Below are 13,704 nucleotides of genomic sequence, written 5' to 3'. Positions count from 1 at the left end.
TGAACCATTTCCTTCTTATTAAACCTCCGACCTCTCAGCTTGCTGACTGGCCCCAGAAGGGACAGGAAAGTGTGACTGAAGAGAGGCAATTCCTGATGTAGTCCCCTCCAGAGGTGTCAACATGAAAGCATATCCGGCTGTTAGCCAGCCCAACGTTGCTCTGGATTAGGTTATCATGTTCCCATTAGGGCTTGCAATTGTCATTATCTTTTATTTTTTGTCTGGCTATTGATTGTGAAAATTGATAAACATCTTTCACTATTGTGATTATGAAAGGGTAACAGGTAGGAAGGCTAGGGGTCCCCAAGAGGCAGGAGGAAATAAACTGCAGGTGGCAGATGTTTTTTGTTTTTTGTTTTCTTTTCTAATCCTGTCTTGTCATGACGACACTTTGTTCTTCTCAAACCTTAAGCTAACCAATGCGTTTTTCTTATGGAAATCTTTTTAAGCTATGTTAATGAAACTATGTATTTGACTTGGAATCTGCCTTTCTTCAAATCGGTTCTGCCTAAGACTAAGCTTTTTCTCAAACCTTGAACTGATAATGGCTCAACAAACCAGTACATCTTACTCATGGAAATGTTTTCGTAAGCTATGCTAATGAAACTGCGTATTTGCTTGGAAATCCGCCTTTTTTCAAGATTCATGTCAACTGTGTCATGGCTCGGGATGACTCACCTTGTGCCAATGCTATCAAAAACGCAGGTGGTAGGAGAGGGGCCTGGGGCAACTCGCTCAGTGTCGATGTGCTTCTTTTATCTGATTAGCAACTTGCTAACAGATGTATAACTTCTTGCTAAACACCAGCAAGGGGGCACTCTTTCTGTCCCCTTCTGATGTTTGTGTCAGAAGCTTTCTTTATCCCTTTTATACTTGAAGAAAACTGTTAGGGAAAACACATTCACTGAAACCGCCCACCCTGGCCAGGCTCTCTAGTAACCATTTGCATGAGTTGTTTTAGGACAGGAGGTCCTGATAAAGAATACGGAACTAATAAGCCACCACCAACCAGAAGCGTTTGGGAAAGGTCAAAAGGGGACACCGCGTGTCCGCCCACTTCCCAGAATCTCTCTCGCTGGCATCCATATTGGCTGAGCGGTGCGTGCACCACCAGGAAGGACTCTGAGTCACAATGATTGGCCAAAGACCACCGGGAAACTCATCTCATCCCATAAAACCCGAGACTGTGAGCCACGCGGCAGAGCAGTTCTCCTGGGTTCCCTTACCCTACTGCTCTCCGCCCAGGTGCTCCTTTCCCAATAAAATCTCTTGCTTTGTCAGCACATGTCTCCTCAGACTATTCTTTTCTGAGTGTTAGACAAGAGACCTCTCTCGGGGCCCTGGAGGGGGCCCCCCCTTCCTACAACAAAACTTTTTGCTACACAAAATGCCCCTGGATCAAAATCCTCTCTGCTGGAGGTCATGAATTCCAGCATAGCACATGGCTTGCAGCCGCAACTTTTCAATTATAAAACTATTACTCACTTAATACCATTTTATCATGATTGGTTTTCAGAAAAATAACAGAATTCTATGTTATCATTTAATAGAAAAACCTGTAATCACTTTTTAAATCCAGATGCATATCAAAATTATCTTGGAACTTTTTGAAAAATACAAATGCCCAGGTATTGCTTTTTTTTCACCAGAGCTCCAGATACGTTTCTAATGAGCAGCCCTGTTTAAAAATAACTGGACTCTATGATGATCTTTTCGGAGAAGGCAATGGCACCCCCATGCAGTACTCTTGCCTGGAAAATCCCATGGACAGAGGAGCCTGGTGGGCTGCGGTCCATGGGGTCTCGAAGAGTCGGACACTACTGAGCACCTTTACTTTCACTTTTCACTTTCATGCATTGGAGAAGGAAATGGCAACCCACTCCAGTGTTCTTGCCTGGAGAATCCCAGGGATGGGGGAGCCTGATGGGCTGCCATCTATGGGGTCGCACAGAGTCGGACACGACTGAAGTGACTTGGCAGCGGCAGCAGCATGATGACCTTTTACTTTTATTTAGTTTGTTTCACTTTTTCTATTTCATATTCAGTGCTCCCATTTCATTTTGTTTATGTTTTCTCCATCTCTTCCTTTTTTTTCTCTTTTTGATGTTCTTTATCAAGTGTAGTAGAAAAGCTCTTCTATACATATATAAATAATATGTATAATATATATATATTTTAGAAACCTTATGAATTTTTGCCTAACTGAAAAAAATTATGACATTTTGATTCTACTTGTTTGACTTAGCATGAATAGAATGATAGATTGCTAATTAAAAAAATAGACTTGCAACAGCAACAAAGGTTTACTGTATAGCATACAGAATGATAGGCAATATCTTGTGATAATATATGATGGAAAATAATTTCAAAAATAACATATCCATTTGTATAACTGAATCACCAAAAAAAGAATTCTGCTTTCTGAAATTTAATAATATTTATCTTTTGTCAGTTTTTCTAAATGCCCTGTGGACATCTAATAACTTATGAGATATAAAATTTTAAGTATATTTGTGTAGTATATAAGGTTAATATAAATTAATATAAACAGATCTATTGTATTTAAATTATTAATAACATCCTTCAAGATGCTCCTATTCTTATTTTTTATGCTGCTGCTAAGTCGCTTCAGTCGTGTCCAACTCTGTGCGACCCCACAGACGGCAGCCCACCAGGCTCCCCCATCCCTGGGATTCTCCAGGCAACAACACTGGAGTGGGTTGCCATTTCCTTCTCCAATGCATGAAAATGAAAAGTGAAGAAGAGTCGTGTCCGACTCTTCGAGACCCCCATGGACTGCAGCCTACCAGGCTCCTCCGTCCATGGGATTTTCCAGGCAAGAGTACTAGAGTGGGGTGCCATTGCACTTGATAAAATATTCTCAGAGAAATGTTTATATGTCTCACTATGATTATATATTTTTTCTTTTCTCTTATATTTCTTCTGATTTTTGCTTTTTGTTTGTTTATGATGTCTATCTTCTTAGTGAATTGTACCTTTTATCATTAAAAATAGTTATCTTTGTTTCATTAAAAAAAACAAAACCCAACTTCCCTCAGTCTGAATTCAGCTCCTTTTAAACAGAGGAAGTAGGGGGCCATTCTGACTCTAACCAATGGCTGGGCGGGACCTCTAACAGTCACTCACTAACAGCCATGTGCTTGCCCCGACCCTATTGCAATTCCTATCTATCAATGTCCATGCCACAATCTTGTGGGAATAAGGGGTGATGATTGTTCTGGCTACTTCCTGCTGAACAGAGGCAATGAGGGGGTGATCATGAAATGGAATTATCAGCTTTGGGTCAGGAATACTCCTTAATAATTTTAGGAAGTAAAACAGTTCTCTGCAACTATTTGAACCTGATGAAATTCCTTCTGCAAGGAAATTTCATTCTCAGTACTTATCCTTTCTGAAGAGTAACCTTAAGTCTTCTAAGGGTTCACAAACACACTGCTCTCTAGGACTCAGGAGTTGGGTCATTTTCTGATGACGGTGAGGCTGCTTTGACCTGACTGTGATGTATCGTGGCTTTACTCCAGTTACTCCAGCTAACCTGACAGATGAGTGTGCGATAAGTAATACCACAGGTGGTTCTGTCCACTTTGCAGTCAGCTGGTGCTCAGGCCCTTGTCCTCCACATGTTTTAAGAGGATGCAATGTCCAGGCTGGAAAGGATGTAAGGAAGACTTGCTAGAAGCAAATTCATGAACAGAGGTTTGTATTGTGCCTAGAGTTTGAACATAATTGGCAACTGCTAAATCTTTCGGAGTATTTATACAGTCTCCCTCCTGGGCAGACACATGGAATGGCCTACCATACAATAAAAAGAGGCTAATTTTAAGCCTGCTTCTGGAAGCCACTCTGATCCATAGTGGGGCAACTGTCAAGCCCTAACCCCAAGTTAAATTAGACTCAACATATATTTGCAATGCTATTTAATGTAGAATTCATTTTCTCTGTTATTCCTATTGAATGTGCACTCCAGAATGAATATAGCTTTCCATTAATTTGCAGTGGTTTGGACATCTATTGGGTTTTGCTAGAGAAAAAAGCAGGCCCATTATCACTTTGAAGGGTGCTAGACTATCCAATGGAGAAAGGCAATGGCAACCCCACTCCAGTACTCTTGCCTGGAAAATCCCATGGATGGGGGAGCCTGGTGGGCTGCAGTCCATGGGGTCTCGAAGAGTCGGACATGACTGAGCGACTTCACTTTCACTTTTCACTTTCATGCATTGGAGAAGGAAATGGCAACCCACTCCAGTGTTCTTGCCTGGAGAATCCCAGGGACAGCAGAGCCTGGTGGGCTGCCGTCTATGGGGTCGCACAGAGTCAGACACAACTGAAGCGATTTAGCAGCAGCAGCAGCAGCAAACTATCCAAATTGGGGGAAATTTTCCTTAAACATGGCTTTCACTACTTTGGAGGCTTTTTCAGTCCTGGTGCCTCCACCAATCCTGAAAAAGACCACCAATACTAGCAGGAATCTGAAATTTCCTGTGGCTCAAGGCATTGAAGTCAAGTCTATTTGTCAGTCCGTGGCGCAGGCTCCTATGTGTTTGGTCCCTATCCGGGGAGATCTGACAGCAGTCTTTGGGTTATTTTTAGTACAAATCAAGCAATTTTGAGAGATCACTGGATGGTCCTTTGTAGGTTGATGATGAAGCTCAGTCAGTCAGTTTTGTCCAATTCTTTGTGATGCTATGGATGTTAACCCACCGGGTTCGTCTGTCCGTGGAATTTTTTTCTTTATATATATATTTTATTGACGTATCATTGACTTGCAATGTTTCAGGCACACAGCAAGGTGATTCAATTACATATATACATACACAGATAGTACATATTATTTTCAGATTATTTCCCATTATAGGTTATTACAAGATATTGACCGTAGTTCCCACTGCTATACAGTAAACCTTTGCTGCTTTTTGTGTATCTATTTTTTAAATTCAGCCTCCTCCTGGAAATCTTGCAGAGATAAGTTGTGAAGGAAAAGTGCCTGAATTATCTCCCTGCCTCCTGGTCCTCTCTCCTGCTTCCCTACTGGGCCTCCCACCCTTTCCTGCAGCTGCCTCGGCCACGGCAAAGTCCAGAGTCCACGGAAATTGCTCTTGTTCATAGTGTGCAATCCCTTCCTCCCTTCTGCGAAGGTCACTGAGAAGTGGGGGGAGACAGGGGTGGAGACGGTCTCGGGGGGGTGGTACCCACTCTTCCAGGTCATCCTTCAACAGTGCATCTGGAGCCCTGACTACATGCCTGGCACTGGTCCAAGCACAGAGGAAGGAGCAGTGAACACAGTGACAAGGTCCCCAAAGTGAAGTTTCCAGTCCTGTGGGGAAGACAGTCGGTAGATAAACAACAATCACAACATCGTGTAAGGCAGCAAGACAGAGTGAGGTGGCAGGCAGGGGAGGCCTCTCTGGAGAGGGGATGTTTGAGCTGAAGTGAGGAAACAAGTCATATGGACATCTGCAGCCAGTGCACCCCAGACACAGGGACTGGCAGGTGCAATGGCCCTGCGGTGGGAACAGGCTTGGTACATTCAAGGCACGGCAGGGAGGTCGTGTGGCTGGAGCAGAGAGACTGAACAGAACCGTGGAGGACAGACGGTCAGACAGGAAGGTGGGGGCCACAGTGCATGGGGTCTTGTGGGCTCTGGTGAGGTCTGGGCTGTGGTTGAGGTAAGAAGCTAGGAGAGGGTCTGAAGTGGACTGATGTGGTTGACACGCACTGTGAAAGGATCACTCGGAATGGAAAGTTGCTGCAGCCACTGATCCTGCCTTGAGCTGCAGTCTCCACGTGGACAGACAGTAACGTCTGCAGCCTCATCTTTAAAAACTAACCCACGAGCATGGTAACATCTATGTCTACGGAGGACCACCTTCCACAGTGTGGAGGAGCGCCTCCTCTACCCCGAGCCCCCACCCCTCCAGCCTGTTCCCACTGCCAAAGCCATCTCTGTCCCAACCAGTGACAAGGCAGACCACACGGAGGATATTTTATTGCTTTAATACATCTGGTGTTACAAATAGAAAATACTAATTATGATTTCAAATAAAACGATGGTTTCAGTAAACATTTTGTTTATAAAATTAAGAGACTCAAGAGTAAACACTTTCTGCTTATGAAAAAGTAAGGCACCTTCATTTTCCACCTCCTTTCCACCCCTAACTCAGTCCTTGCACCAGAAGTGTGAACTTCTTCTTTTATGTACAGAGCACTGTATACACACACACACACACCAGCTGCCCTCGGGCAGTGGCCCAAGCACCCAAGCAGTGCTTCCATGCAGGCAGCTCCAGTACGCTGAGCCCGGGGCAGTGGCCACAACAAAGCAGCACAGAGGTTGTGATCACAGAGCTCAAGGCACGTGAGAAACAACCAAAATGTCCTATTTTGAGGAGATTCTCCCCAAGCCCGTGAGTAGAGCCAGACAGCAGGTGAGGCAGGAGAAGGCAGCTTGGGCTGGTTGAAAGGACATGTGTATGTGTGCGCTCACTCATGTCTGACTCTGGGACTCCATAGCCTACAGCCTGCCAGGCTCCTCTGTCCATGGGATTCCCCAGGCAAGAATACTGGAGTGAGATGCCATTTCCTGCTCCAGGAGATCTTCCCGACCCAGCGATCGGACCTGTGTCTCTTGAGTCTCCTGCATTGGCAGGCAGATTCTTTACCACTGGCGATACCTGAGAAGCCCCTGATCGAAAGGGAGTCCTTTTAAATTCAGAATATCTGAGAAAGAATTATTACTATTATAGAAGGGCGTGGCGAGAGGGGCTGGGGCTGCAAACACTGTCCCCACCAGAAGTGGACATGCTTACCTAACCCAGCAGACCCGAGTCCCATTCACGGGCCACCTCTCCTTCTGCCCCTTCCCCTCATCGCTCAGGGACCTTTGGAGTTCTCAGGGGGGAAGGACCCAGCTGAGTTTGCAGTGAGGGTCACAGGCAGGAGAACACGAGCCCCTGAGTGGAGTCTGGAGGAAGGCACGGAGGTGGCAGTGACGCACACAAGGCCCTGGGCCGGGACGTCTTCTGCAGAAGAGAGCCTTTCTGTTCCCGAATCAGGCTACCAGACTCCCCAGATTCTTAGCACCATCACATCCTGAGGTCAACTGTCTGAAATCGGCTTAGTCTTCTAGGTCACAGCAATGTTTTTATCAAGTTTATTGATGTTTGGTTTGATCAGCTCTGAGGAGAGAGGGTTTGCAGACATTCGCAACATGAGCCAGAAGAACCTGGTCCCAGAGTCCTGAGGGTTTGTCCTGAGGGTGTTTGCTCTCCCACAGAATCTCAGTGGTCAGTCTGGGGGCCCAAGAATGACCCTCATCCAGAGCAGCCGCTGCTCCTTAAAACTGGGCTCCTAAGGGTCTTCAGACACTAGAAAACGTTAATCTCCTGAATAAGCTTTCTTTCGGGATAATGTGCAGGCTTTGTCCCAAGAGATGGACTGGAGCAGGAAGGTGAGGCAGCAGCCAGGACTGACTCCAGGATTCTCTCTGCCTCCCCAGCTCCCAGAACCTGCAGGGGGAGGGCGGGGCCCCAACCTGTGTGGTGGAAAGGGCATCAGCCCCACGGACACAGGGCAAGCTCTGGAGTGGGTTCCAGGAGGCAGATGCACTATCCTACAAGACACAGATGTTCCTCCCAGTTCCCCCAGAAGCTGCTCGGTGAAGGCCGTGGGGCTGGCAGGCAGAGCTCTGCTGGCTGGAGAGGTGGGGGCGGTCCGAGTCCCCCGAGTCGCTCCTCTGCCCTCTCTCAGAAATGCTCCTCCTGCACAGTGGTGGGGGCTCTGCTGCTCTTGCTGTCCTCCTCCTCCTCCCCCTCCTGGGGTTTCTACAAGACAGACAAGGGGACAGCCCTTGAGGGAAGAGGCAGGGACTCCTCCCTGCTGGAGCATCTTCCTGCCCATACGTCTAGAATCCGGGGGGAAGACCAGAGTCCCAGGCACTCAGCATCCCTGACTGAACAAGGACAAGGACAGGGGCTCCGGTCACGCACAGTGCTCCCCAGACACACACCATCATGACAGGGGTAAAGGAGGACCAAAAAGGTCAGCCTTCAGGGACACCACAGCCTCCAGGGACCATCTCACTGTGAGTGCCACTGAGCTCTGGTCACCCTCCTCCCCTTCTGACAGCCTCACCCCACCTGGATGGAGCCCCACGTGGCTGTGGATGGGCCAGGTCTGTCCTCTCCTCGGGGGTGCTGACTACCCCCATCAGGGGCAGCCCCCAGGTGAGGAGCACGGTTACCACGTGTGTGGAACAGACGCACAGTGAACTGTTATAAAGACAGGATGCAGTATGGCTCAAAGGATGTATATAGTAATATAGCGCCCCCAGAGAAGAAGAGACTTCGGCTGTTTGTCATCAGATTTCTTAGGGACAATTTCACGGAATTAGAAGGTATTCAGGGTGACGCTTGTTAGCTGGGTGGGATTTAAATATGCCCTGAAGATTATGCTCTGAGGCCTCTAAGTACTAACTGCCAACTTGGGCGTTTGTCTGCTGTTTTAGGAACACTTTGCTTCTTCCCTCAGGGGCTCATCTTGCTCCCAACGAGGCCTCGAGCACAGGCCAAGCCCCACACAGCTCTGACCATCGAGGCTGGCGGAGCACATGCAGGCCACGTCAGCTGGACAAACGGCACTTCACCTGCCACAACCCGCAGGGCAGCCCGTGGCAGAGGCAAAGCGGGAGATCCAGCGTCCGGTTCTCCATCTTGCTAACTTGTCGGCACCAGCTTGGCCTCATCCCTGAGAAGCCCTCACTCAGGAGCCAGCAGCAGACTTCAACCACTCACACCACCTCCTGTCTCTGACACACTCAGGCACACACACCCGCCTCCTTCAGCGCCATCACCTTGAAGTCACAGATAAATAGGGCTTAGTGTCTCTGGGGCCGAGAACTACCAACTGGAAGACAAATGGAAACCCAAACACAGATTGTCATCATCAGCGTCAGTCCTGACTCACTGGAAGTTCTGGCTCTTTCTGCCAATGACCCACCTCACTGATCAGAAAGCGCAGCTCTGGCCTGATGCGCTCCCTGCCCTGTCGTCCCCTGGCGCTGAGACTGAAGTCCTGGGACGGTCTGCAGGTCCCACTCACACCTGCCACCTCGGTGGGGAAATGATGGCTCCTTCAGGACGCCCTCTGACAGCCCTGACTCCCCTGGGACCAGCCCCGCGTGACTCTGACCCCCGGCCCACCAGGCCCCCCAGGTGTATCCAGGACAGCACCGTGAGCCTGCACCCACTGGCCTCCTGGCCCGACTCACGCTGCTTCCCACAGTCCACATGCACAGAACTGAGCCCTCACCGCCTGCTGGATAACAAACCTGGCCCACGGGGACAAGGATCTACCTGCGAGACAGGGAAATGTGGGCCGACCTAAGTAGGAAACAGGAGGAAACGGACAAGTGTACATGGAGACGTGGGGTTGCGGGCAGCGGTGTAGAAAGGTTGTCAGACTCTCCTAAGGAAGCGGTGTAGAAAGGTTGTCAGACTCTCCTAAGGAAACAAGCAGAGTAGAAAATCCAGCGTGCACAAGCACATTTCTGCATCCACAGAAGACACTGGGAAATGACTAAAGTGTCACTAGGGTACCTCTGGGCACTAGGCCTACAGGCGGCCTTTACTTTCCTCTGTTTGCTTTTGCCCAGGGAAACACTGATTACACAGTAAACACAGCAGAGTCTCATATAGCTTGACACAATGCATCACATCTCAAATTGAAAGCTTTTCACGAGTAATCCATCCTGTTATCATAGGCACCTTTTCGTAGGCTCACAGTATAGTCACCCAAGTGTCCCAGATCACGTGTCCTCGTCTATGGCACAGGGACAAGCCCATCTCTGCGGGGCTGATGCCACGCTTCTCACAGGCTCCTGAGAAGACCGCTCCTGTCTCAGGCGTTCCCCGTGTCCCCACTGAACGTCCTGTCCCAGGCGCCTCGCCTCCCCCTTCACCTGCTCCCTGCTGCCACCTGCCAACTCCAGGGTGTGAGATCAGAGGACAAACGTCTCTCAGCGCACATCCTTAAAGCTTAAACGTACCTCTCTCAGATACCATTTTTGCCTTCGATAATTGGCAAAGATTTTCAAAATGATAAATACTCAGGGTTGGCCTCATACACCGCTAGAGCAATGTACATTAGTAGTATTGATAGTACCTCCTTCCTACAGGCCAGTCTGGTAACACATATCAAAGTCTTAACTACAGGCACAACCACTGATCCATTTCTCAAGAAAATACAGTGCTTAAGAACATGCCCAAAGAGTCAGCTGCAGAACAGTAAACACAATATCATTTCTAACAACAGTCAGAGAGACTCTAAGTGTTCCTGGACAGGAAAGTTGTCAATCAAATCATGTCTATCCATGTGCAGTTATTAGAACACTGTGATGTCAAGTACATTGTAAAAGACTAATGACCTGACGAAGTGCTTGCAGAAAGTGCGAAAGCACATGGAACAAGAAAGCTTGCAGAACCACAAAAGCGCAAGATTCTACTTTTGTTTAAAAAATACATACATATAACTACACATATATATGTGTACACAGATGTGTGAGGAAATGAAAAATACAGGACCTCATCTCTAGGTGATGCTATTACACGATGTCTTTCAAATTTTGTACACTTTAAAACAAACGAAGGATTAAAAAATTTGTACACTTTGCTATATTTTAAATTTTTTCTACAAAGTATGTGTATTACCTCTGTAACAGGTTTTGGGTGTTTTGTTTTTTTTAAGCAATATCCCACTGACTCCTGAGAGATGAAATTCCTTTCATCCTGATTCAGATTTGATACCTAACACATTGGTTAAAGGATTCCCTGGTAGCTCCACCTGCAATGCAGGAGACCCCAGTTCGATTCCTGGGTTGGGAAGAGCCCCTGGAGAAGGGATAGGCTACCCACTCTAGTATTCTTGGGCTTCCCTGGTGGCTCAGATGGTAAGGAATCCTCCCACAATGCGGGAGACCTGGGTTCGATCCCTTCGTTGGGAAGATCCCCTGGAGGAGGGCATGGTGACCCACTCCAGTATCCTTGCCTGGAGAATCCCCATGGACAGAGGAGCCTGGCAGGCTACAGTCCATAGGGTTGCCAAGAGTCGGACACTTTGAAGTGACTTAGTCACAAAGTGCTTGGTCACAAAGTCGGACACTTTGTGACTAAGCACAGCACAGCACGATGCTTAAAAGAGTGCCCATCTTTCCCAATTAGAAAAGATGGGAAATACTCTTCTGTTCCCAATCTAATTCCTGATCCTCTCCCCTTCCACCATGATCCACTCCTGCTTCGTGACTTGTACTTTTAGAGCCCTGCTGGCAACCCATTGGCTCTGGCCCCTCCCTGGCACCTCCTGAGGCCCTGCCACATGCCAGGAGAGCCACTGCCTCGGGGCCACCACCGCTATGACAGGGTGAGGAGCCAGCCCCCCACATTTCCTCTCTGTTCATGAACCCCAGGCTGAGAGGAGAGGAGCCGGGGCCTCGGGACTTGTCTCAGGACCCCGGGGTGGGTGCTGCTCGGCAGACTGTGACGCAGGGACCAGCTCTGGGGGCCAGAGCAGGGAGGCCAGGAGCAGGGAAGGAAGTGGCAGAAAAACCCGGAGAGGGCAGCAGAAAAGCGGGGCTGAGCCCCACGGAGGAAACCCTTTATCTCCATGTGTGTGATGCTGAGCGGCTCTCACAGCCACCAGTCCCTTGGGCACTACCCCCCGCTTCCCCCCAATGCCACAGCCTCAGCAAAGTCTGAGCCCACATCTCAGCCCAGCAGCTCCCACATACTCACAGTCTCAGGAATTTCTTTGTTTGCATCCTGCCTCCGGAGATCTGCCTTGATGAATGCTGAGGTTCAAGGACACAGAAGAAGAGCAACAGAAAGACATCAAGCAGAGCAATGGTCAAGTTCAACCACAAGAGGGAGCCCGTACTCTCCTAAGGGTCATGGGTATCCCACCTCCTTCAGACCTTCCAGGGATCTGGAGGTTCCACCAGCCAGCTTGACAGAGCCTGGGAACCACTGCTGTGCCAGACAGGAAGAAGCCAGTGACGACACTGGCCTCCTTGCATAGACCCCTGATATTTGCAGGGAGTTTGCACACAGTGCTCCAAGCCTCACAGCCATCTCCATTCTACAGATTAGGAAAGTGGGGCTCCCAGAGGCTGGTCCCCTTGCCCAAGGCCAAGGGCTATGGAGGTCAGTGTCACAGTGCAGGGTTCCAACAAGGGTCTTTTGGAAAGGTCATTCCAAAAAACTGAAGCTCATTAGTTTCATTCCAAAAAAACTGAAGCTCATTCCAAAAAACTGAAGCTTATTCCAAAAAACTGAAGCTTCCAAAACTGAAGCTCATTCCAACAAAATATGCTACTGCCTGCCAAAGATACTTCCTCATGAGGCCTCTCGTCTGCCCTGCTGCACGTGAGCCCCTTAGCTGTATGATCAGTGAAGACATTGGGTGCCAAACTGCCAACAGCATAAACTCAGGCACAGTCAGAGCATCACTTTGTCCTGAGGCCCTGACTCACCAGTGAGCACCGCTCCAAGGGTCAGGAAGACACACAGGAAGATGTTCCCAGGCATGGTTCCATAGTTGTCGATAATCTGGCCCTGAGAGATGGTGAAGATGATCCCGAATACCTGCAAAGACACGGAGAAAACGGGAAACAGGGGCCCAGCACGCAGCCCACGGGGAGCTGAGCTGCCTTATGCAGCGCCTGCACCCGCCGAGCCCGGCAGGGAACACAGGCCCACGGCTCCAGTGCCACCACCCAACGAGAGGCCTACCTGGGCAGACACATTGAGGAGGCCAGACGACATGCCTTCTGATTCCGGGTATGTCAGCTCCACGGCAAACTCAAACCCCAGTGGGAGGTAGCCAGTCATAAAGAATCTGAAGGCCAGATCACAGAAACGAGGTGATGGAGAAATTCCAGAGCAAGGAAAAAAGGGTGCCCAGCTCCTGCCCTACAACTCCTTTTTCTGTTTCTTCCCATCAAGACATGACAGGCCTTTGAAAATCAGGCCACCCCCTAGGTGGTCATTACCCACACGCATGTTCACACACCCTCACGTGTATCGTCCATAGGAAAATAAGCAAGAGGTGAAGCTGAGCAGAGATCCCTGTGGAAGGGGAGCCATTTCCTATACTTTGTCATACAACAGGTCTAGAAAATTCCAGCTCTGATCTCTTACAACTGCACCACACTTCCTGGTGCTTTCACATCTGTTAATCCTCTTCTTCTTTCCAACAACTCCACAAGGGAGGCCACTCATCTGCAATTACGGATGAAGACACTGAGCCTCAGAGTGAGTAGGGAGGTGCCTACGATCTAATAAACAGTCGGCAACAGTGAGCTCAGGACCCACCCTTTCTGATCCTGTGTACTTTCTGTGATCCAGGCCTGTGTACTTTCTGTGACCCCATGTTGTCCCAGGCAGAGCTCATAAAGACGCTAAACATTTCCTAGCCTCCCAGAGATTTATGAAGGACATAGTCCATTCCAACAGCATGGATAGCCTGGATGCCCGAGGCAGCCTTTTGAAGTCTTATGAGTGAACATGACCTCTGGCCATTTCCAGGTTTGCAGAAGTCATGAGAGGCAGCAGATCTCTATCGCCATCTTAGGATGTCAGTAGGTCTCGGAACCGTGGTTGGTGCTTTCCAGTTAAGTAGGTTCGAAATACAACT

General features: G+C 48.7%; 1 protein-coding gene across 2 annotated transcripts in view; it reads right to left on the bottom strand.

Annotated features, from left to right (window-relative positions):
* Window positions 1-6,003: 6,003 nt before the first annotated feature.
* The window catches only part of LOC129621818 (feline leukemia virus subgroup C receptor-related protein 2), a 57,296-nt gene continuing 49,595 nt past the window's right edge, over window positions 6,004-13,704 (bottom strand). For both annotated transcript variants that reach the window (XM_055538694.1, XM_055538695.1), the window contains 4 exons: window positions 12,801-12,906; window positions 12,542-12,653; window positions 11,805-11,860; window positions 6,004-7,841 (listed from right to left, as the gene is read on the bottom strand). In XM_055538694.1, the coding sequence (XP_055394669.1) occupies window positions 7,764-7,841; window positions 11,805-11,860; window positions 12,542-12,653; window positions 12,801-12,906 (352 nt within the window). In that variant the 3' untranslated portion in view covers window positions 6,004-7,763. The remainder of the gene's footprint in view (window positions 7,842-11,804; window positions 11,861-12,541; window positions 12,654-12,800; window positions 12,907-13,704) is intronic.

The sequence above is a fragment of the Bubalus kerabau genome, chromosome 10 (assembly GCF_029407905.1).
Source record: "Bubalus kerabau isolate K-KA32 ecotype Philippines breed swamp buffalo chromosome 10, PCC_UOA_SB_1v2, whole genome shotgun sequence".
NCBI lineage: Eukaryota > Metazoa > Chordata > Mammalia > Artiodactyla > Bovidae > Bubalus > Bubalus kerabau.
This window is presented reverse-complemented; position numbering and strand designations above follow the sequence as displayed.